General features: G+C 43.3%; 1 protein-coding gene across 2 annotated transcripts; it reads left to right on the top strand.

Annotated features, from left to right (window-relative positions):
• The first annotated feature begins 36 nt into the window (after window positions 1-36).
• UBE2T (ubiquitin conjugating enzyme E2 T) lies at window positions 37-6,590 on the top strand. 2 transcript variants are annotated; one of them, XM_039227581.1, is made up of 7 exons: window positions 37-98; window positions 3,047-3,217; window positions 3,789-3,858; window positions 4,965-5,070; window positions 5,190-5,288; window positions 5,415-5,498; window positions 6,251-6,590. In XM_039227581.1, exons 2-7 carry the CDS (start codon window positions 3,109-3,111, stop codon window positions 6,374-6,376), a joined length of 594 nt encoding a protein of 197 aa, XP_039083512.1. In that variant the 5' UTR covers window positions 37-98; window positions 3,047-3,108; the 3' UTR covers window positions 6,377-6,590. The 2 variants fall into 2 exon arrangements, with proteins under 2 accessions (XP_039083512.1, XP_039083514.1); XM_039227583.1 differs by lacking the exon at window positions 37-98 and having other exon boundaries at window positions 3,110-3,221.
• The last annotated feature ends 14,007 nt before the right edge of the window (window positions 6,591-20,597 follow it).

Here is a 20,597-nt window from a genome sequence, read left to right as displayed (position 1 = left end):
AGGGGCGAGAGGCGGAGCCGCACCAACCGTCTGAACTTGCGCAGGCGCGGGTAGCAGCTGGTCCGCGCGCTGCGGTCTAGTGAGGCGAATTTGCCCAGGTAAGTGGGGAGTTTTCTGGTTGCCTAGTGGAGAAAACGCAACCCGGCGTTGGTCCCTACGCAGCTTGGTGAAAAGGAGTCCTGTTTCTGCCTAATGTGGGAGTTTCCTGTCTTCGGAAGGGAGAAGCTGGGAAAAGCGGAGGCTGTGTAGAATCTCCGCAGCCCTTTGATGGCCCTAGCTCCCCAAGCCAGTCCCCTGCGCAGCAGGGAGAAGAGTGCCCTTGGGAGAGTGTGCCCCGGGGCCTCGCACAGGCGGTTTCGCCTTCTTCACCATGTGGTCCAAAACTCACGTTTCCTTCATTAGCTGTTCAAACTTAGGACAGGGCTGCATACTGGTAGGCGTTGCTGATTCAAAAAAATTTTTAAAAGAAAGGAAGAAAACCTACGTAGACTAGACCTGCCCTCAAGGCATTTTGCCCCGAGGAGGAGAGGCTGCCTGAGCTGAATTACCACTCACGGTGCAAGTTGGTGTGGAAGCAGACAGGGTGACCTTTGAAAGGAGTTGGGAATTGGGATGCATTACTAGAGAAGGGCAAGAAGTGATCATTTAATGTGGACGTGTCTGTAGGTATGGAAGAATGAGACTCGTGAGCAGCAAGAAGTCGGTGTGGCTGAAGCATAACTCTGTGGGGAGTAGTTCCTGGGAATGAAGTTGGAAATAGGCGTTGGGGTTTGATTGTAAAGAATCTTTGTGCCCAGAAAATACGCAGTAATTGATGGCCTTTGAGCCAAGGAGTGCCATACACCAATTTGTGTTAATATCGTGAGGCTGGGGTCTGGTTGAAGCAACCAGAGAAATTTCTTTAGAGAAGTTGTCTGGCTTGTTCTCACCCTATTCTAATCCCTTTACTGTGCGTTTCCCCTGGGTTCTCATTTTATATAAAACTATACTCTGTTACTTGTGGATTCTTATTGTCCTTGCGTTCTCAGTATCTGTTTACTGAGGAAAGTAATAAGGATCTGTATATAAAAGGTGTGGTTAATTATCTAGTGAAATAACTGCTTCCAAAAAATGAAAGTCTTAATGGGTGCAGCTATGGACATTTGGAAGTACTTTAAAAAATAATTTAGAGGCACCTGGGTGGCTCAGTGGGTTAAGCACCTGCTTTGGATTCTCTCTCTCTCTTTCTCCCCACCCCCCACTTCCCCCGCTTAACCTCTGTCTCTCTCAAAAATAAAAACAAAAATTTTTAAAGAATAATTTATATGAAAGATTGTTGTAGTGTAATTCTATTTAACAACTTAATTCACTTGTAATATTATTAATCTTATTTAAGTATTTCTGGAAGAGTTTGTTAATTGTGGAGGAGCAGCAAGCCTGGAGATTAGAAAAGAAAGATCCAAAGAACAAATGTGTCTGCAACAGTGCAGGAGAATGTCTTTACCTGACTAATACACAAATTTAGTCTCCTTTAAACATCCCTGTGATTGAGGTAGATGCCTCAATCTAAAGTTATGATTATCATAAATAACAACCATTCAGTAATTACAGTCTGTGCCCACCAGGGAATCTTCTGATTATAATTAGTTTTCCAAGTAGAAATAACTTGACAGAATGTGTGGGATTAAAATTTAAAAGTTTACTGTAGTTGTACAAATTAATAAATTGACCTTTTCATGTTTAAGCCTTTGTGAGTGAGCCTGGAATAAATTAGTACACCTAAGCCCTACTAAATCTAGGTTTACTGCCAAGTTGAGTTTTTAGTTTACAAAACTGAGAACCAGATCCTGAGATGTATATACTTGGGGACTTTTATTAGTTGATTCTAAAATCCCTACAGAAGATCAGAGGATCAAAAGTAATCAAGACATTCCTGAAGGAAAAGAACAAGGTGGAGGAACTTAACTACCAAATATAGCAAGTCTTATTAATAAGTTATAGTAATTAAAATAGTGAGGTATTGACTCAAGGATAATCCAACTGACCAGTGGAACAAATTGAAAAATCCCAAAACAGATCCATCCATATATGGAAATTTATGACCATATCAGCAGGAAAGAATGGACTTTCCAATAAAAGAGACTAAGACAATTGGTTATTCATGTGGAGGAAAAAAATCCAAAATTGGACCTCTACCTCACAGTATACACAAAAATCAATTCCTACTGGATTAAAGACGTAAATTGTAACATTTACATTTAGAAGAATATGTAGACAAATAGCTAAGTTTGGGAGTAGGGAAAAATCTAATACGCAGAGGTTTCCGTGTAAAGGAAAAGTTTTAAAATTGATTATGTTAAAGTTAATACTTGTATGTCGTTTAAGAGACATCAAAAGTTTGTCAAAAGACAAACAGAGATGGTATATGTAACTCCTCTATCAAAAGATCGGTGTCCTTTGAATAGTAGCCAGAGGGAGAGCTAGAGTTAGGAAGGGTGTTGAGCAGGTGTGGATGTGGGTGTTTGTTTTAGATGAGAGGGATTTTGAGCATATTTGAATGTTGATAGGAAGGAGATTGGAAATACTGAAGAACTGGGAGGAAGTGGAATCCAAGGTATATGGAGAAAACAGACATTTAAGCATTTGCTTATAAGTATCTCAGAGTGAGACTACCTCCCTATCATTCATTCCTGGCTTTCTCCACAAAGCATATATGGACTTCCTCCCACAGCTAATATTTGTCAATCCTTTTTTATGCCAGGCATGCTAAGGATGCAGTGGGGAGTAAAATTAGACACCAGGCTCTACCTCATGAGTTTATAATTTATCATTGGAAACAGACATTAATTGAAAACTTGTTGTTTGTAGAACTTTTTTCATTATTTACATTTCATTTTTAACATTTGCTTGCTTGAATAGATAACAAGAAGGAAGTAGAAAAAACGCAGATTCCCTTCTCAGAATGGGAATTAATATGAAGAATTTGTTTTTTACTAAATTGAAGCCATGAGCTAAAAACTCCAGTCACCATTGCTGACTATTTCATGGTTGTCCCTTTTCTCCCTAGCGATTCCCAGCCAGCGCCTAGTGTGGTGCAGTGGACTGTGTGGTTCCTTCTACCTGGGGACCATGCAGAGAGCTTCACGTCTGAAGAGGGAGCTGCAGTTGTTAGCCACAGAGCCACCCCCAGGCATCACCTGCTGGCAAGATAAGGACCAAATGGATGATCTGCGAGCTCGTAGGTATCATGTCTTACCTATCAGGACCCTATAGAAGATTGTGCTGAAATTTGAACATTTGCATATTCTAAAGTCGAGAACAATGGCAAGATTGAAGTGCCCTACCATCTTTCTAACCCTAATTTGTTTACATGTATAAAAGGTTTGCTTGACAAAATGCTTCTTTGGTCTTTTATTACACCTTTTGCTGACTTGTAGCCAGGATTTGGGCATCAGCTCTGAAGCAGTGTTTAGACCAAAGATACCATCTCAAATATCTGTGAGGCCAGACAGGAAACATAAATGATTAGAATACTGCAGTCCAGGCAAAACAAATCTGCAGCTTGTATTTGACTTGTGGTCAGCATTGTCCAACTTCTGTTTTGATTTTATATCTCTCCTTTGTTTGACACCGTGAAACAAAGTAAATGGGTAAATAGGTATATTGCATGAGAGCTTATTAAAGCCCTGAAAGAGAATTATTGTCCTAGACCTGGCTTTTCTTTAGGATCATAGAGTTTATTAGGTTTGTATGGTGTGGTCATTTAAACCATCCAATTACTTTTTAACTTTTATTTATTTTTTTCAAAGAAATATTAGGTGCGGCTGACACACCTTATGAAAAAGGTGTTTTCAAGCTGGAAGTTATCATTCCTGAGAGGTTAGTATGGATTAGATTCTAAACTTACTAAAAGAAGCACAGTTATTAGAAGATAGAGTAATGTAGTAGAGTGTTAAATGTAGGAGTTAAAGGTCCTAGGTTTTAATCCTAGTCTTATGATTTAATACCACCTTGGGCAAGTTATCTCTCTGGAGTCCAAATTGCTTCTGTAAAGATGGTCTACATCAAAGGCTTCTCTCTCTCTTTTTTTTTCATTGTGCTAAAATGTACATAACATAAAATTGATCATTTAAACCACTTTTAAGTGTTTGGTACGGTGGCATTAAATACATTCACATTGTTCTGCATCTATCACCATCCTCCATCTCCAGAACTTTATCATTCTCCCAAACTGAAACCCCATACCCATTCAACAGGAAGTTGCCAGTCCCCTCTTCTCCCAGCACCTGGCAACCACCATTCTACTTTCTTTTTCTGTGTTAAGGCACCATTTAATTCAGATCTCCTTTAAGGTTCTCTCAGGTGAGTTGTAGTTGTAGATTCATACAGAGTGAGGAAGGGAAGAAATGAATGTCTGTTATATAGATGTCTATTCACTAGGTCAGATCCTGGCCAAACTTGTTAAAGTCCTGAGAGAAGTAGCTTAATAATCATGTGATAACATCAGTTTTGAAAATAGACTGGGAGTTTTCCAAGGTTTGTGTTTCACTAAAAAGGCATAGTAACTAAATGGCAATGTATAAATCTTAATTACATCCTGTTTTTCAAAAACTATATGTAAAAAAGAAAACTGGGTGGGGAGCAGTTGAGGATATCTGAATAGTAGATGATATTGGAGAATAAATTTTTAAGTTTTTCATAGGTATGCTAATAGTATTGCAGCTATATAGGAGAATGACCTTTTTTCTTGGGAGATCATGATCAAGTATTTAGAGGGTGAAGTGGCTTGATCTAGGTAGTGGGTTTATGAGTGTTTTTTTAATGCTATTATTTCAGCTTTTGTAAGTTTTCATAATAAAAATTTGAGGAGAGAAAAGGTTTGCCTCTCAAAGGCTGTCTTCCTGATTAGTCACCAGGAAGCTGTTTATAATGTATTAAGAAGCAATATTTTAATAAAAATTCTCTGTTGTCCTGTGCTTTCAAAGGTATCCATTTGAACCCCCTCAGATCCGATTTCTTACTCCAATCTATCATCCAAACATTGATTCTGCCGGAAGGATTTGTCTAGATGTTCTCAAATTGCCACCAAAAGTGAGTGGTGGGTAAAGGGTAGACTGTAAAAGCAGTCTGTGGTTCTCATCTATATAACTTGAATTAGAGTATAACATTCTTAGTAATACAAAAACATCTGCCTATTTGTCTATATATAGGGGGCCTGGAGGCCATCTCTCAACCTCGCAACGGTGCTGACTTCTATTCAGTTGCTCATGTCCGAACCCAACCCTGATGACCCACTCATGGCAGACATAGTAAGTATCCTCTTTTCTTCCGCGGCCCATATCCTGACTTTTTGTTGTGAGGATAGCTGTGGCAGCTGCAGCTGAATCACTACAAATCATTTTTCTCTCCATTAACTTCTTTGATTTTTGTCTCAGTCCTCCGAATTTAAATACAATAAGCCAGTCTTCCTCAAGAATGCCAGGCAGTGGACAGAGAAGCATGCAAGACAGAAACAGAAGGTATGAAGATTGTACAGATCTCATTTTGCTACTGTTGTTAGCCCATGGGAAGTGTACTTGTCTGTAAATACATGCATGTTTATGAACTTTGCTAAATTTATACTGTACTCTTGAGTAGCTAATTGATCTTTTTCTCCTATTGCAACTTTCTAAATACTTATTCAGCATAACAACCTCGTAGTTCAAACAAGAGTACATTTTTCCTCAATGGTTTTCATCTGTTGACAACACTAGAGGGCAGGCAGCATTTGGTTAATTTTTTTTATATTCTTGGGGGGTAGCACGGATAAATGTGAGGTGATTTAGATTCCTTTTTCAAAGTTTTCTTTTTTAACACTGAGAAGGGACTACTGCAGGAATCAGGAAGGAGTGGGAGGTAGAGGAGGGAGGGGAAAATTAACATGTATTACGGGACCATTCATGGAAGAAGGAAGATTTCCCTCATTTAAGCTGATAGAGCTACCTCCTTTAACAATACAAATTGCAGGAAAACAAAGATTTGCACATTCTGGTTCTTTCTGAGTTATGACATCCTTCAAATTGTGTTAAGTAGCAGTTACTTATGAAAAGACATAAAAATTTTAAATATACAAAAGATTGAGGAAGATGCTTTTGGAGGGAATATTATATACAAAGAAAGTAATTCTTTGCGGCAGCAAAGAAGTACTTAGAAATAATATTACAGCGCTTCATTGTTCTCCATCCTGGGGTTAGTATGAACCTTCTATTTTACCGTATCTGCTCCTTTTTAGGCTGATAAGGAGGAGGTGCCTGATGATCTGCCAGAGGCTGGTGCCTCAGAAGTGTGCAACACAGTGCAGAAAAGGAAAGCCAGGCCACTGGGAGGCACAGGAAAGAAATTCTGCCCTGATGCTTAGGGGTTTGTCCTGGTCTATCTTAGTTAATATATTCTTTGCTAAGATGGTCTAATTGCTTACCTTCCTTGACTGTTTTTCTTTGTATTTGTTGACGTTATCATTTTTTGTATCGTATAAAACAGACTTTGTGTATTTATATATTCTGCTCTACATTGATTCTCTGAGGGTAGTTTGTTTTATTTAGCTTGTACATACGTATTTTGAAACTTTTAAACCTGAAAAATAAATAATCATTTAATGTTGAATGTGTGTTTATCCTGAGTGTGTGTCTGGGAGCAAAATGTCTAGAAAGCTATATAATAAGAATGTTAAAATATTTGGAATTTTGTCTTTTAGTTTGCCAACTTTCCAACATCACTAGGGATACTGAGTGTTTGACGTAGATATAAAATAACTATTGGAAACAGTTCAGTTACCACTAGGCTTTTAGGGATTCTGGGTTTACAGATTTATTTTATTTTATTTTATTTTATTTTATTTTATTTTATTTTATAAGTTTTAATACAATGTGGGAATAAGGTAATATGCCTTTTTGTTAATTTTTTTGCAGCTTTAACTTTTTGTGATTTATATAGCTGGTCAGAATTACTATGGTATAACTTTTATTTGTTCAATAAATTATTGAACATCTGCTATGTACCAAGTATTTTACAATATAAGAGTGAAAAATTCAGACATGAGATTAACCAAGTAATCATACAAATTTAAACAATGATTTTTATAATCACTTTCTATCCCTAGCTTCATTTCATGGCAAGTACTACTAAGAACAAATAGACGCCAAGCTTGAATCTCCTACTCACAATTTTATAATATACTTGGACTTTGATATTCTATTTAGATGAGAGAGAAAACAGATTTGAGCAGATATCAGTTGAAGTGGAAAGAGGCTGCCCGTGCTGAGTGAAAGACTTTCTGAGGAATAGAGATATTAGGAGTCCGAGCTAGAAAAATAAAGACTGTAATGTCCCTGTCCATATACTAGTGTAGCAGTTTTATCTCAGTGCAGTGATTTTATACCTAGGCTAGGCACCACACACATACAATAGTGCATCTCTGGGGGCTGCTGTTTGGCTGTTGGTTGAGCGTCTGACTCTTGATTTCACCTCAGGTCATGATCTCAGGTTCGAGAGTTCAAGCCCTGCATTGGGTTCCATGCTCACAGTGAGAAGACTGCTTGGGATTCTCTCTCTTCCTCTCCTCTGCCCCTTCCCCCACTCATGCTCCTTCTCTCAAAATAAATATGAATTTTAAAACCCTACCTTTCTGTTGGGATAGAAGGAACTTACTTAAACCTCATAAAAGCCATCTATGAAAAGCCCTCAGCTAACATCATCCTCAATGGGGAAAAACAGAGCTTTCCCCCTGAAATCAGGAACACGACAAGGATGTCCATTCTCACCACTGTTGTTTAACATAGTGCTGGAAGTCCTAGCATCAGCAATCAGACAACAAAAGGAAATAAGAGGCATCAGAATTGGCAAAGAAGAAGTCAAACTTTCACTTTTCACAGACGACGTGATACTCTACATAGAAAACCCAACAGACTCCACCAGAAGCCTACTAGAACTGATCCAAGAATTCAGCAAAGTTGCAGGGTACAAAATCAATGTAAAGAAATAGGTTGCATTTTTATACACCAACAATGAAGCAACAGAAAGAGAAATCAAGAAACTGATCCCATTCACAATTGTGCAAAAAATCATAAAATACCTAGGTATAAACCTAACCAAAGATATAAGAGATCTGTATGATGAAAACTATAGAAAACTTATGAAGGAAATTGAAGAAGACACAAAGAAATGGAAAAACATTCCATGCTCATGGATCAGAAGAATATAGTCAAAATGTCATTACTACCCAAAACAATCTACACATTCAATGCAATCCCAATCAAAATTGCACCAGCATTCTTCTCAAAGCTAGAACAAACTATCCTAAAATTTGTATGGAACCACAAAAGACCCTGAATAGCCAAAGTAATATTGAAGAAGAAAACCAAAAAGGGAGGCATCACCATCCCAGACTGTAATCTCTACTACAAAGCTGCCATCATCAAGACAGTATGGAATTGGCACAAAAACAGACACACAGACCAATGGAATAGAATAGAGAACTCAGAATTGGACCCAAAATGTATGGCCAACTAATCTTTGACAAAGCAGGAAAGAGTATGCAATGGAAAAAAGACAGCCTCTCTAACAGTTGGTGCTGGGAGAACTGGACAGCAACATGCAGAAGAATGAAACTAGATCATTTTCTCACACCATACACAAAAATAAACTCAAAATGGATAAAGGACCTGAATGTGAGACAAGAAACCATCAAAACCCTAGAGGGGAAAGCAGGAAACAACCTCTTTGACCTCAACTACAGCAATTTCTTACTTGACACATCCCCAAAGGCAAGGGAATCAAGAACAAAAATGAACTTTTGGGACGTCATCAAGATAAAAGGCTTTTGCACAGCACAGGAAACAATCAATAAAACTAATAGGCAACTGATGGAATGGGAAAAGATAGTTGAAAATGACATATCAGATAAAGGGCTAGTATCTAAAATCTATAAGGAACTCACCAAACTCCACACCCAAAAAACAAATAATCCAGTGAAGAAATGGGCAGAAGATATGAACAGACACTTCTCCAAAAAGGACATCCAGATGGCCAACAGACACATGAAATGATGCTCAGTGTTCCTCATCATCAGGGAAATACAGATCAAACCCACACTGAGATACCACCTCATGCCGGTCAGAGTGGCTAAAATGAACACATCAGGAGACTCAAGATGCTGGTGAGGATGTGGAGAAATGGACACCCATCTACACTGTTGGTGGGAATGTAAACTGGTGCAGCCCCTCTGGAAAACAGTGTGGAGATTCCTCAAAAAATTAACAATAGAACTCCCCTATGACCCAGCAATAGCACTGCTAGGAATTTACCCAAGGGATACAGGAGTGCTGATGCATAGGGGCACATAAACCCCAATATTCATAGCAGCACTCTCAACAATAGCCAAAACATGGAAAGAACCTAAGTGTCCATCAACTGATGAGTGGATCAAGAAGATGTGTTTCATCTATACAATTACTACATGGCAGTGAGAAAGAATGAAATCTGGCCATTTGTAGCAACATGGATGGAACTTGAGGGTGTTATGCTGAGCAAAATAAGTCAGGCAGAGAAGGACAGATACCATATCTTTGTACATATAGGTGGATTAGGAGGAACTTAAATGGAGGACCATGGGGGAGAAAAAGGGGAAAAATAGTTGGGGAGAGGGAGGGAGACAAACCATGAGAGACTCTGGAATGCTGAGAACAAACTGAGGGCTGATGGGGTGGGGTGAGGGGAAGGGGGGTGATAGGCATGGAGGAGAGCACTTGTTGGGATGAACAACGGGTATTATATGGAAACCAACTTGACAATAAACTAAGGGAAGAAAAACCCTTAGCTTTCTGAATAGGCAATTTCCATTCATCCACCTATGAGTTACCTTGTATCCTTCATTCACCACAGCCTGCCACAGAACATGTTGGACTCCGTACACAGAAGGCAAGAAATGAGAATTTATGTAATCTATTAATGACAGATGATGGCCTAAGCTGAAAATATAAATTTCTTCTGTATCCTTCACTTCATCAATTTCCAACTTCTATAGAACTCATTATTTATTTATTTAATGTTTATTTATTTTTGAGAGAGAGAGAGAGAGCATGAACATCAGAGGGACAGAGAAAGGGAGACAGAATCCGAAGCAGGCTCCAGGCTCTGAGCCATCAGCACAGAGCCTGACGCGGAGCTGGAGCTCACTAACTGCGAGATCATGACCTGAGCTGAAGTCAGATGCTCAACTGACTGAGCCACCCAGGTGCCCTCAGTTCTCTTTTTAAAGCCCAGATTTGATTTTATTCCAGGCTTGTCTCCTACACTCATGCATATTTAATTCAGATTTGGGGTTCCTAGATAACCTTAGTGTATCAATTGGGATGCTTTCAGTTGTTAGTGAAATCCAACTGGTGACAGTAATAAGGGAAGCTCTTTGCCTTCCTAAGTGGAAAGTCTAGGGATGAGGTGAGCATCTGTACTGGTGTGTTCAGAGACTCAACGATATCAAGATTTCAGTCTTTCTATCTGTCATCCAGAGTGACAACTTTGTCTTGACTGTCTGCTCCTTAAACATACTTCCCTTTTAGAGTGACTACTGGCAGCAATTAGGGTTACATACTCTCTAATTCACACTCAGCAGGCCGTGGAGCAAAAATTCCTATGATTGGACCATCTTGAAACCAGTCCCTGTGTCCAGGGACGTGCCACATGCTGACTGTTGAGGGTGAAGTCAAATGTGAAGTGTGAGATGGAGTTAGGGAACAGTTGTAGGAAAGGAGCACCTCCTATAGGACAAACCCCCTACACAACTGATTCATCACCAAGTCTGCTCATTTATGCCAGCCACTTCTCTCTACCTCTTCTCACACTGGTTCAAGCTGCCATCATCCCACCTGCACCACAGTCATAGCCTATGTCTCCTTGTCTGCAGCCTTGACCCTCTACAGTCCATTCTTCTCACAGCAGCAAGAACAATCTTTGATGTTGTAAAAACCAGGTTTTATTTCTTTCTTAAAACCCTCCAAGTGGCTTCCTTTTGCAATTAGGGAGGAAAAAAATCCAGTCTCCTTTCCTGAACCATAAGACATTGAACTTGCCCCTGTTTTGCCTTATCTATCCATCCTTATCCAGAGGCATGCCCTCTACCCCTTCCATACCACACTCTAGCCACAGAAGCCTACTTTCAATCTCATAGCTTATTCCTCCTCCAGGGATATCTACATTGTCCATGATGGTCTCAGCTCCAATGTAGCTGCCCCAGAAAGTCCTGGTCTATTCCAAATCTAAAGGAGCACCTTGACTTCCAGGCACTCTGGCCTATAAGCCCATTTCCCTGATAGACTTGATTCATAGCACTTGTACTTAGCAGAAAATGTGTCCATTTTATGTGCATTGTCTGATTCCAAGTGCTGAGGATATAGTGGCAACAAGAAGTATTTTCTAATTGTAAGAAAAACAGAGCCAAAAATGATTAGAAGTCATCTATCCATGTCTCTGACTTAGCAAGTACAGGGGACTTGGAATAGAAAACAGAAATGAGAGAAAATGAGAATGAGAAAAGTCCAGGTTCCTACCCTCCAGCTGAAGGAATGATGGACAAGGGTTAAAAGCATGGACACTGGAGTTGACGAGACCCTAGCCGAGCCCAGGCAGTACTGCTTACCAACTGTGTCCCCTTAGATGCTACTCAATCTTTTTGAACTTTGGGTTTCTCCCACAGAACAGGGATAATGATAGTACCTAACTCATGAGGTTGCTGTAAGCATTGACTAAGATAATTAATGCACATGAAGCACCCAGTACAGGGCCTGGCACAGTGCTGACATTTACTGAGTGCTTAGCTGGGGACTAGGATGGAGGCAGCAGTCCAACCACAGTTGGGCCCCAAAGAGATGCTCTGCCCCTTGCCTACTCGCCAGTCTGCTCTGTTCCTAGGACAAGCAAGCTGAGCAAAGTTTCCCAGCTCCAAGCCCCTAATTAAAGAGGAGAGCTGACATCCGTGACTGATCATATAAACACTGCAGATTCCAAGCTCCCCTCTCCTGCTGCCCCCAGTCCCTCTCCCCACTTCTCCCCAAAAGCTATCTAAATAAGAACAGATTTTACCACCCACCTTGTGGGCAGTCTCTAAGCTGAGGCTGGGGACTAGCTATTTATCCTTCAGCTGCTGTGGGAATTCAACACATACAAATAAAGCTTCTCTTCCAGCCAAGTGTGTATTTTTCCATCAGCATGTGGCTCCCCTGCGCAGGTTGTCTTGTTTAGGTTGGGGTGGCCTGAGGGAGGGAAGAGCAGGGTGGGGACTATGGGGCTGTGGTTTCAGAACCTGCTCCCCAGGACGGCTGGCTGCAGGGCAGCTTGGACTCCTGCACAGGGCTGCGAGTGAAGCCCCAGAGAAGCTGGGTCAAGCCTGGGGTGATGGGCGCAGATGTGCCATGCCCAGGAACAACACATTCCACTTTTTCCTTGCTTCTTGGTCAGTTGCCCCTGGCTTCTGCCATGGCCCAGTGAGCGCCCATCTCTCTCTCCAAGTCTCAGTTTCCATCACAGATGACAGGTTATTCAGTGTCTCTCCCATTCCCCTCCCCGCCATCTCCCACCCCTGATCCAGGATTTCTCTCCTTCAGGTGCTTTCCCTGTTTGCCTTTCCCCCTGACCCCACCATCCCATAGACTATGTCCCCTTCCTTCCATGGTCTGCATCCTTGAACCAGGACTTGCAACTCTGCTTCAAAAAAAAAAGGCCTGCTGAGGGGTTCTTTCTCCCCAAATCTCCCATCAGAGGCAACTTCCTCTTGGGGGGAGGAGGGGGAGTTTTTACCTATTCACTAAGTTCTCTCCAGACCTAGGAGTTATGTTCGGTGAACCACCCAAACACGGTCAGGTGGTGAAGTGGTCTCTTCTGGGGGAATGTCCAGGTTTCCCTCCTCTGAAGCCCACCACTGACTTCAATGTGACAAGAGTGCCTCCTTCCTAATGGCGCCCAAGGGTCCCCTCATACCATCACCAATAGGTTCCCCTGTGAACCACAGACTTCCTGCCAGGCTTCATGCCCCAGGTTTTCAGCCTTCGCCTCAGGAGAAGCTCTTCTGGGTACCTTTCTTTTTCCTTCTCAAGTGTCCTCAAAGCTGAGCATGCAGACAGCTCAGAGCCCCCAGAACCCTCACCTTTTGGATTGAGCAGGTAATAATAATCACAGCTAACATTTCTCCAGTGCTTCCTATGTGCCACCACTGCTAAGCTAAGCTCTTTACATGACAAATCCCTTTGAATCCTCTCAATAACCTTCAGAGTTTAGGTACTATTATTATCCCCATTTTACTGATGATGAAACAGAGATGTTAAGTAAAACCTATGGACAACCAGCTGTTAAGGGTAGATCTGGAATTCACACCCAAGCCTGCCTGACTCCTGAATCATATTTAACAGCTGTATGGGTGCTGTTCCAATATTGAAACATCTGTCTCCTCAGTTCCCCTGAGAGAAGCTGTGGATAAGGGGCAGGTCCTCTCCTTCAGTTTCTCTCTCTACAAATGATAAAGGAGCTAAGACAACCCCCAAGGTGTCTCCTGTGCTGCTATCTGGCAAGTTCTGTGATTCTGAAACTACCTGTGTGGGATCTGAGGGCAGAGCTGGCCTCAGGCTCAGTGATGAAGTATGTGAGGTTGGTCTCAGCTACCTTCTCACCCGCCCTTTCTGTCCTCTCCTTCTTCCAGCACTCTCTTGCCCTGTGGCGTTTACTCCCTAGGGGCCTCCCACCCAGGACACCATCCCCACCCTACAGCCTATCCTGACAATCCTGCTCACTTCCTTATTCCCATCCTACAACTGCTCTCTGCCCTAACAGTTGGTGAGAGGTCAATGGGTTTATGCTTGGGCCATGGCGAGGAGGGGATGCAGAGAAGGAGATGCAGAGAAACCTCTTTGCAAGTGACAGATTCTAACAATCTCATGTGAGCAAACAAAAGTCATTGCTTCACCAACTGAGAGGTCCAAATGGCTTTCAGGTAAGCCATTGGAAGGCTTTGGGATATGAGGCCATCCTTGGACCAATCGCTGTGTCCAGGGAACAGAATAAACTGAGAAGCTTGACTCACATCCCACCTCTGGAACTGTAGTGGAGCCAATCCCACCCGAACAGCATGCATTAGGGAGCAGTGCGAATAGTTGCCTTTAGGAAAGCCCAACTGATGTTTCTGGAAAAAGGGAAGTGGTACCTGGGCAGGCTAAAGCAACAGATGCCCCAGGCAAAGGGCCTAACCTGAAGGAATAAGGAACTATAGTAGTGGAATTGCAATCACTGTGGTAGCCAGGGAAGGAGCTGTTACAGAGAAGAGGGTCAGGGAACTTGAAGGCCTTTCAAATCTCACCACAGAAATATCTGCCCACTCTGCTTTCTTATAAGGAGAAAGGACATGCCCAAAGGGCATGACATAGACCTACTGAATTGAGTGTCAGTTCTCAGGAATATAAACGGAGCTTAGACAAGAAGCTATCTGTTGTTCTGTTATTTGCACCTCTTGGCCAGATGTCCCCTTTAGGCTGGGAAATAGAATTTTTATCGATTACTTAAATATGTTAATTTCTTTTTTTTTTTCTCCAACAGTAATTCATTGAGCACCTTTTTGTGCAAGGCCCTGTAGAAAGGTTTGTAGACACAACAGTGGATAAGTCCAAAATGGTCCCCATTCTCGTGAAAACTTTCTACCATGCCTACCCTACCTTCTGAGAGAAGGAGCCCATAGTCTTGCTCAAGGGGCAGCTCTGAGCAACCATATTTTGTTCAGTGTCATCCCACATAAACATACCCATTCATATGTTACAATTCAGGGGACCAGGACAGGTACCTGGCCTGAGTGGTCAGTGCATTAGTTGGCCATTGACCTATGATTTGACCTAGTGTAGAAAAAGAAACTTGGCTAGTCAGGTTCTCACTCTATCTCTCAGGACATTACCCTGGAAAATGCAAAAAAAAAAAAAAAAAAAAAAAAGCCCCAAGGTAATTAGCCAGAAATGGAGGCTGAAAAGGAAGCACACAGAGGGCTTGAGGAAGAGCAGGGGTCATAGTGAGGCACATGTAAGCAGAAGTTATGAATAAACATAGACTATGAATCGAAAGAAGCAATGAGCCTGGGTAGCTCAGTAGGTTGAGAATTTGACTTGATTGTGGCTCAGATCATGTTCTACATTTCGTGAATTCGAACTTAGTGTTGGACTCTACGCTAACAGCCCAGTGTCTGCTTCAATTCTCCCCCTCTCTCTACCCCTTCCCAGCTTGCGCTCTCTGTGTCTCTCTCAAAATAAATTAACTTAAAAAAAATTTTTTTTAAAAGAAGCAACACAAGGGGGAGAAGAAGGGGGGAAATGGTGGGGGAAAGGGAGAGAGGCAAACCATGAGAGACTCTTGAATGCTTACAAAAACTGAGGACTGATGGATGTGGGGGGGAGGGGTGATGGGCATGGAGGAGGGCACTTGTGCGGATGAGCACTGGGTGTTATGTGGAAACTAATTTGACAATAAACTATTTGTAAAAAAACAAAAATAAAAAAAATAATAATTAAAAAAAAAGCAGCAATCAGGTAAAGAAATTATTAAAACTCGTGTTTTTTGTTTTTGTTTTGTTTTGTTTAATGTCAGCCCTTCTGCATTTGAGACTCACTGACACCAGTTGATCCCTGTCAAACGGTCAGATGGGGTGTCAGAGCCTGGGCCAGATCCGGGACTCTGTGGGTTTCATCTCAGGATCCAGGACTGCACCAGTCAGTAGGTCTGGCCTGATTGAGCCCATGCTTTTCCTGCCAGACCCGCTCCCTCCATGGTGCCCGGACCACCTTTGGTGAGCGCCCAGGCTGGTGGTTGGGGGCTGCTGGGCCCCACGGTGCGCAAACGTGCCAGCACACAGAGGAACTCTTGGTGGATGCCACGGCACCCACCCGCGGCCCAGGGAGGCCATATCCAGCATCCCGTCGGGGAGGCCGCCCGGCGGGGCTGCAGGGAGCATGGCAGGTCAATAAAGGGGCCTCGCAGGAGAGGCAATGGCACCCAGGGGCCTGGAGCCAGAGTGGCGGCGACATGCGTGCCCCGGAGTCGCCTTGCCCGCCCAGCACGCAGCAGCACCCACACGCCTGGCTCCACGGCTTCAGGAACTAGATCTAGAACTCTCCTTTGGCCCAGCAATTCCACGCCTGGGAAGGTATCTTACAGATACATTTACACGCATGCTAAATGACATACATCCTACGTAACCTGTTGCAGTGTTTGTAGAAGCAAAAGATTAAGCAACCCAAGCATCCATAGGAATGGGGGTGTGTGGGGAGGTGTTAAATACAATTTCAGATTTAAGCTACTACGAGAGAGAGAGAGAGAGAGAGAAAGCGTTCTATACTGATAAAGATCTTTAAACTACCTTAGTAAGTGGAAAAAGCAGATGCAGAATTGTGGTTCCTACCTCAGGCAGAAAGGAAAAGTAAGAAAACATATGCATTTTTTTGTATATGCATGAATTCTGGAAGGATATATAAGAAACTTATAACAGTGGCAACTAGTGAGAGTTTGGGAAGTGGGCAAATAGCGACTGTTAAACAGATATATTTTATTCGAACCATGTGAATGTATTCTTATTTAAAAATTAAATTTATAAAAAAGCTTTTACGTAAAAGAAGGTGAGGAGGAGCAGTTGACTGTGATTGAGAAGCCGACAGATCTCAGAAGGGGCCTACAGAGGGCAGCTGTGCGTGCTGCTGGTGGGCTCCAGGCTGCTGGATCACAAACTCCCATTGGCCAGATCTCAGAGCCACTTCGCATCCAGAACAGCCCTCTGGTTTTAGGCACGCCGGGCCCAGCCCCGCTGCTTTTTCTGGTCTTAGATTTATTGAGATCCTACCTCCATTGTTGTTCCACACATACCTTCCTAAAGAACATCTACTTACTTGAGTTGACCCCTGTGTCTCTTTGCTCTCCACTTGGTCCCGAAAGAATAGCCAAATGGTCTTTCTGGCAGTCGGGCCACAAGAATGGATGGGTTTGGAATTCTGTCTTCAACGGGAGTGGGAGAAAGGTGCTCCTGGAGGGATAATTTGGCCTCTCAGAAGGCCCTGACTGGGACTGGCATCTCGTTCCCGTGACTGCGGGTTTTTACTGAACGCAATCTCTTTCCTTTACCTCGAGAGGGAGCCCACCTGCTTTTCTTGGAGACATCATCACACTCTGAAGCAAGGCTTGAAGGGGATTTTCTGTGCAGAGAGTGGATGAGGAAGGTGGCCCAAGGAGAGGAAAGGAAGCTGATTCGTTAGGATTCGCAGAATCAGGAAACTTCAGGAGTAGTCTTTGGGTCTGAGAAGATGCTCAGGGGTTGGGTAACAGGAAGCCCACCTTGTTGCTTGCTTTCTTTAGATTATTCTTAACCCAGTGCCCAGCACACAAAGGGCACTCAATATGGGTGAGCCAAATTGATCGTGATCCCTCTAAACTTCAGACCTGAGCCTCCTTGGCTGTGCCCCAGATGCTCGCAGAACTCAGGGGAACTCAACTCAGGTCAAGGAAGAGCCTTGACACTCTGATCATTCCTCTCTCTCACTCTCGATCACCTCCACCTCTGGCTGCACCCTACAGAGCCACCAGCAGCAGCAGAAAAGAGTTGAGGGACACACATGATACGTCACTGGTGCTTTATTATACAGAAGAATCCAAATATTTACATCTTAACAATTCTTACACTTCACACAGCTGGAGAGGGCATGAGCCTGGAACCCAGAAGTGATATAGGGGATGTAGGGTGGGTGCAACACCAGAGCAGAGGTAGTTGGAGGAGATGGTGCCAGAAAGGATCAAGGATTCTAGCTACTTTCCGTCATCCTCACTTATTCGGGCCTACTAATTGTTGGCAGCTCTTCCTCCTTCTCCTCCCTCAATCCTTAAGCCTTTTATTCTTCCTGGAAAAGGAAAGTTGGGAAGGAGTTTGGGGGGCAAAAATTGGGGAGGGGGAAGGAAAGAAAAGGCCCAGCTGGAGGCTCTGTTAATCCATAGTCTTCAAATCTCAGCACTGAATTAAGGAGTTTTCCTCTTGTTGGGTACTGAGGTGCTTTAAAAACCAATGGTCCACTGTAGAAAGTTCTCTTCCACAAGTTGATTTGAGAGGAGATTGTGGTTAGCAACACATAGAGGCCAGGGCAGTGCATACCAGGTGAGCAATTCCCAACATTTCTACCACCACAGCTCTTTGGATGGATTTGTCCCCATGGACACCATTTTGGAAGATTTCATGTGTGATGAATTATTTGGTTTTTGATTTTGTGCTTCATCAAAGACATAAAAAACCTTTGTAGTCTTCTACTGGTTATAATGGGGATAACCAAAGAAATAACATACTGACTTCCTAGAAAGTCAGTCAGAAACAAAGAAACACTTCACCACCTTATTTTGGGTAAATGTACGACATTTCTACTAGGTGTTTTGAATAATAAAAATAGTTCCAAATGGAAACACCTCCACCCCCCTTCCCCTACACCTCTCCTTTGTACAGAAGGGCCAGACTTGGCAAATGCTCAGATCTTTAGGAGTAACTGATAAGATGACAGTGGTGCCACCCTAGAGCTTGCAGCCAAAACACACTGTCACCCTTTTCACAGAAGAGGCCACCTGTGGGGAACTGTTCCCATCACTCCTAAACCTCTAACACATGGCCACTTCATTCCACATTCCACTCAACACTGGCTCCCTGACTCCAAGGTGGAAAATGGCCCCATGGAGTTGGGGGTAGTTGTGAGGAGGGGACTGGGTGGCTTCCTAGAAGTCAAGGCTCCCCAAAATCATACCAACTCTGTCATCCCTGGGCATCTCAGGGAACCCCTTTCCTCACATTAGTCACCAACTCCCAGTACCCAAAGTAGGGCAAACTCCTTCCATGAGAGGGTCTTGATTAGCCCTGAGAAACAGGGAGACCAGAGGTTCTCAACCAGTTGATAAATGAATTCACCGTCATCTAGTGAGTGCCTACTCTGAGGTCAGCCTTGTGCTAGGACTCTAAGGTCCTTCTGTGATTACAAGATCGATACATTTAGCCTCAGAACCTGTAAGAGCCCAGGCAACTTCGCTGGTCAAGTGAGATTTAGAAATGTGCCAAATTCCACTCATCATCTCTGCCTCATCCCTCTACCCCTGGCTGGTCAGCCTTGTTGACTCATGTCAGACTTTCCACTGGGCACTGAGGGCAGCGGGGAGAAAGAAGAGAAGCTAAACTTCAGGCTATCAAGGACCTTCTCAGAGTTGTCTTAATAGTAGAGCCCCTTTCCTGAGTCTTGGATTCCCTTTTTATGTCTTGGAGAATGTCCTAGCTCTCACCTCCTCATCCTGAGATCGAATGTGTATATGTTTGGGGTGGGGAGCACTCTGGAATGCTCAGAGGCACTTGGTAAACCAAAAGGTAGGAAGGTTATGATCAGAGAGGCAGAATGGTCATGCCTACTGGGGGCACCCAGGGATCCCAGATTCCTATAATGCTTCCTACAAAACAATACACACAATGTAAATATCCTTCCAGTTTGCTGGCCAGGGTCTCCCTGTCCCACAGAGAAGGCAGGACCTGGGGTGCAAAGAAAAAACTAGGCATGTGGCAGGAGTTGGCAAGGGGTATATGGTGGAGAACCACAGGAAGGCAACTCGGAGCCAGGAGGAAGCCAGATAGCCATAGACCTCCCTGTGTACATGCTGCCTGGATCCAGGAGCCCTCTCTTTTACTGAGGGCAGAAGTTCATTGGTGGTTGGGCTTGGGGAGGAGGTGGGAGCCCATGTGAGATCCCTTTATCCCTGCCCCAATGCTGGGGGGGCAGAGGCTAGCACCACAAAGGCAGCCCCCTCCCCATCTTTCCAAGGGCAAGAGGGATGGCAAGGTAGAGTGTGGAGAATCTTCTCTGGTTGATAGAATCATCAACTTTACCCCAGGTGAAACTCCCAGGGTCAGGGTTTTCTAGGACTGGTGGCATCTTGTGATGTCACTGGGTAGCACTAGGTGGTATAAAGATGAGGGCCCTGGGAGAGAGCAGTGTTAAATTCTGTGAGATATTAATAGATATCCCATGAAAACCAACCAACCAAAAACCTGTTGTCAAAGAATTTGGAGGAACTGGGTTAAACAAAGTCCAACAGATTTTACTGCTGCAGGAATTCTCACAGCCTCTACTATCCTAATATGCACTGTGAATCTCTAAGAAAGGGACAAATGTGTAGTATCTTCTAAAACTTCTTTTAACAGAGTCTTTTTGCATGGCATATCTCAAGAATAACAGGACACAGAACACATTTTGTATCTAGTCCATGAGTCAAAGGGTAGATGCTCAAGTGCCCCTTGACAGCCCCCTAAGAGGTCTTTCTCTGTGAGGTCCCCCTGCCCATGATACTCTGATCCTTGACCTGCTCAGCCCTCCACCCCAGTCATGCAATTTCCCTAGGCAGAGAAATTTCCAGATCTCTGGTCCATAGCTTCAGACAGGACAGAGAAGAGGCCCAGAGGAAGGCCAAGGGGAAACCAGGCCAAGAAGCACACACTGGTGATGGCCACAGGAGAGAGGAGACCAATGGAACCCGTAGCCCAGTCCCTGCTGTGGATCACACTG

Source organism: Hyaena hyaena, unplaced genomic scaffold (assembly GCF_003009895.1).
Source record: "Hyaena hyaena isolate Hyena2069 unplaced genomic scaffold, ASM300989v1 scaffold_28, whole genome shotgun sequence".
Taxonomy (NCBI): Eukaryota; Metazoa; Chordata; class Mammalia; order Carnivora; family Hyaenidae; genus Hyaena; species Hyaena hyaena.
The sequence above is the reverse complement of the archived record's forward strand: the minus strand, read 5'-3'. Positions and strand labels throughout refer to the sequence as shown.

Bases quoted from the DNA above. Each gene is read 5' to 3' on its own strand.
- UBE2T (XM_039227581.1), top strand. From the start codon at position 3,109: ATGCAGAGAGCTTCACGTCTGAAGAGGGAGCTGCAGTTGTTAGCCACA. The intron at 3,859-4,964 runs GTTAGTATGGAT...GTGCTTTCAAAG, and splicing joins GAAGTTATCATTCCTGAGAG to GTATCCATTTGAACCCCCTC. The intron at 5,289-5,414 runs GTAAGTATCCTC...TTTTTGTCTCAG, and splicing joins ACCCACTCATGGCAGACATA to TCCTCCGAATTTAAATACAA.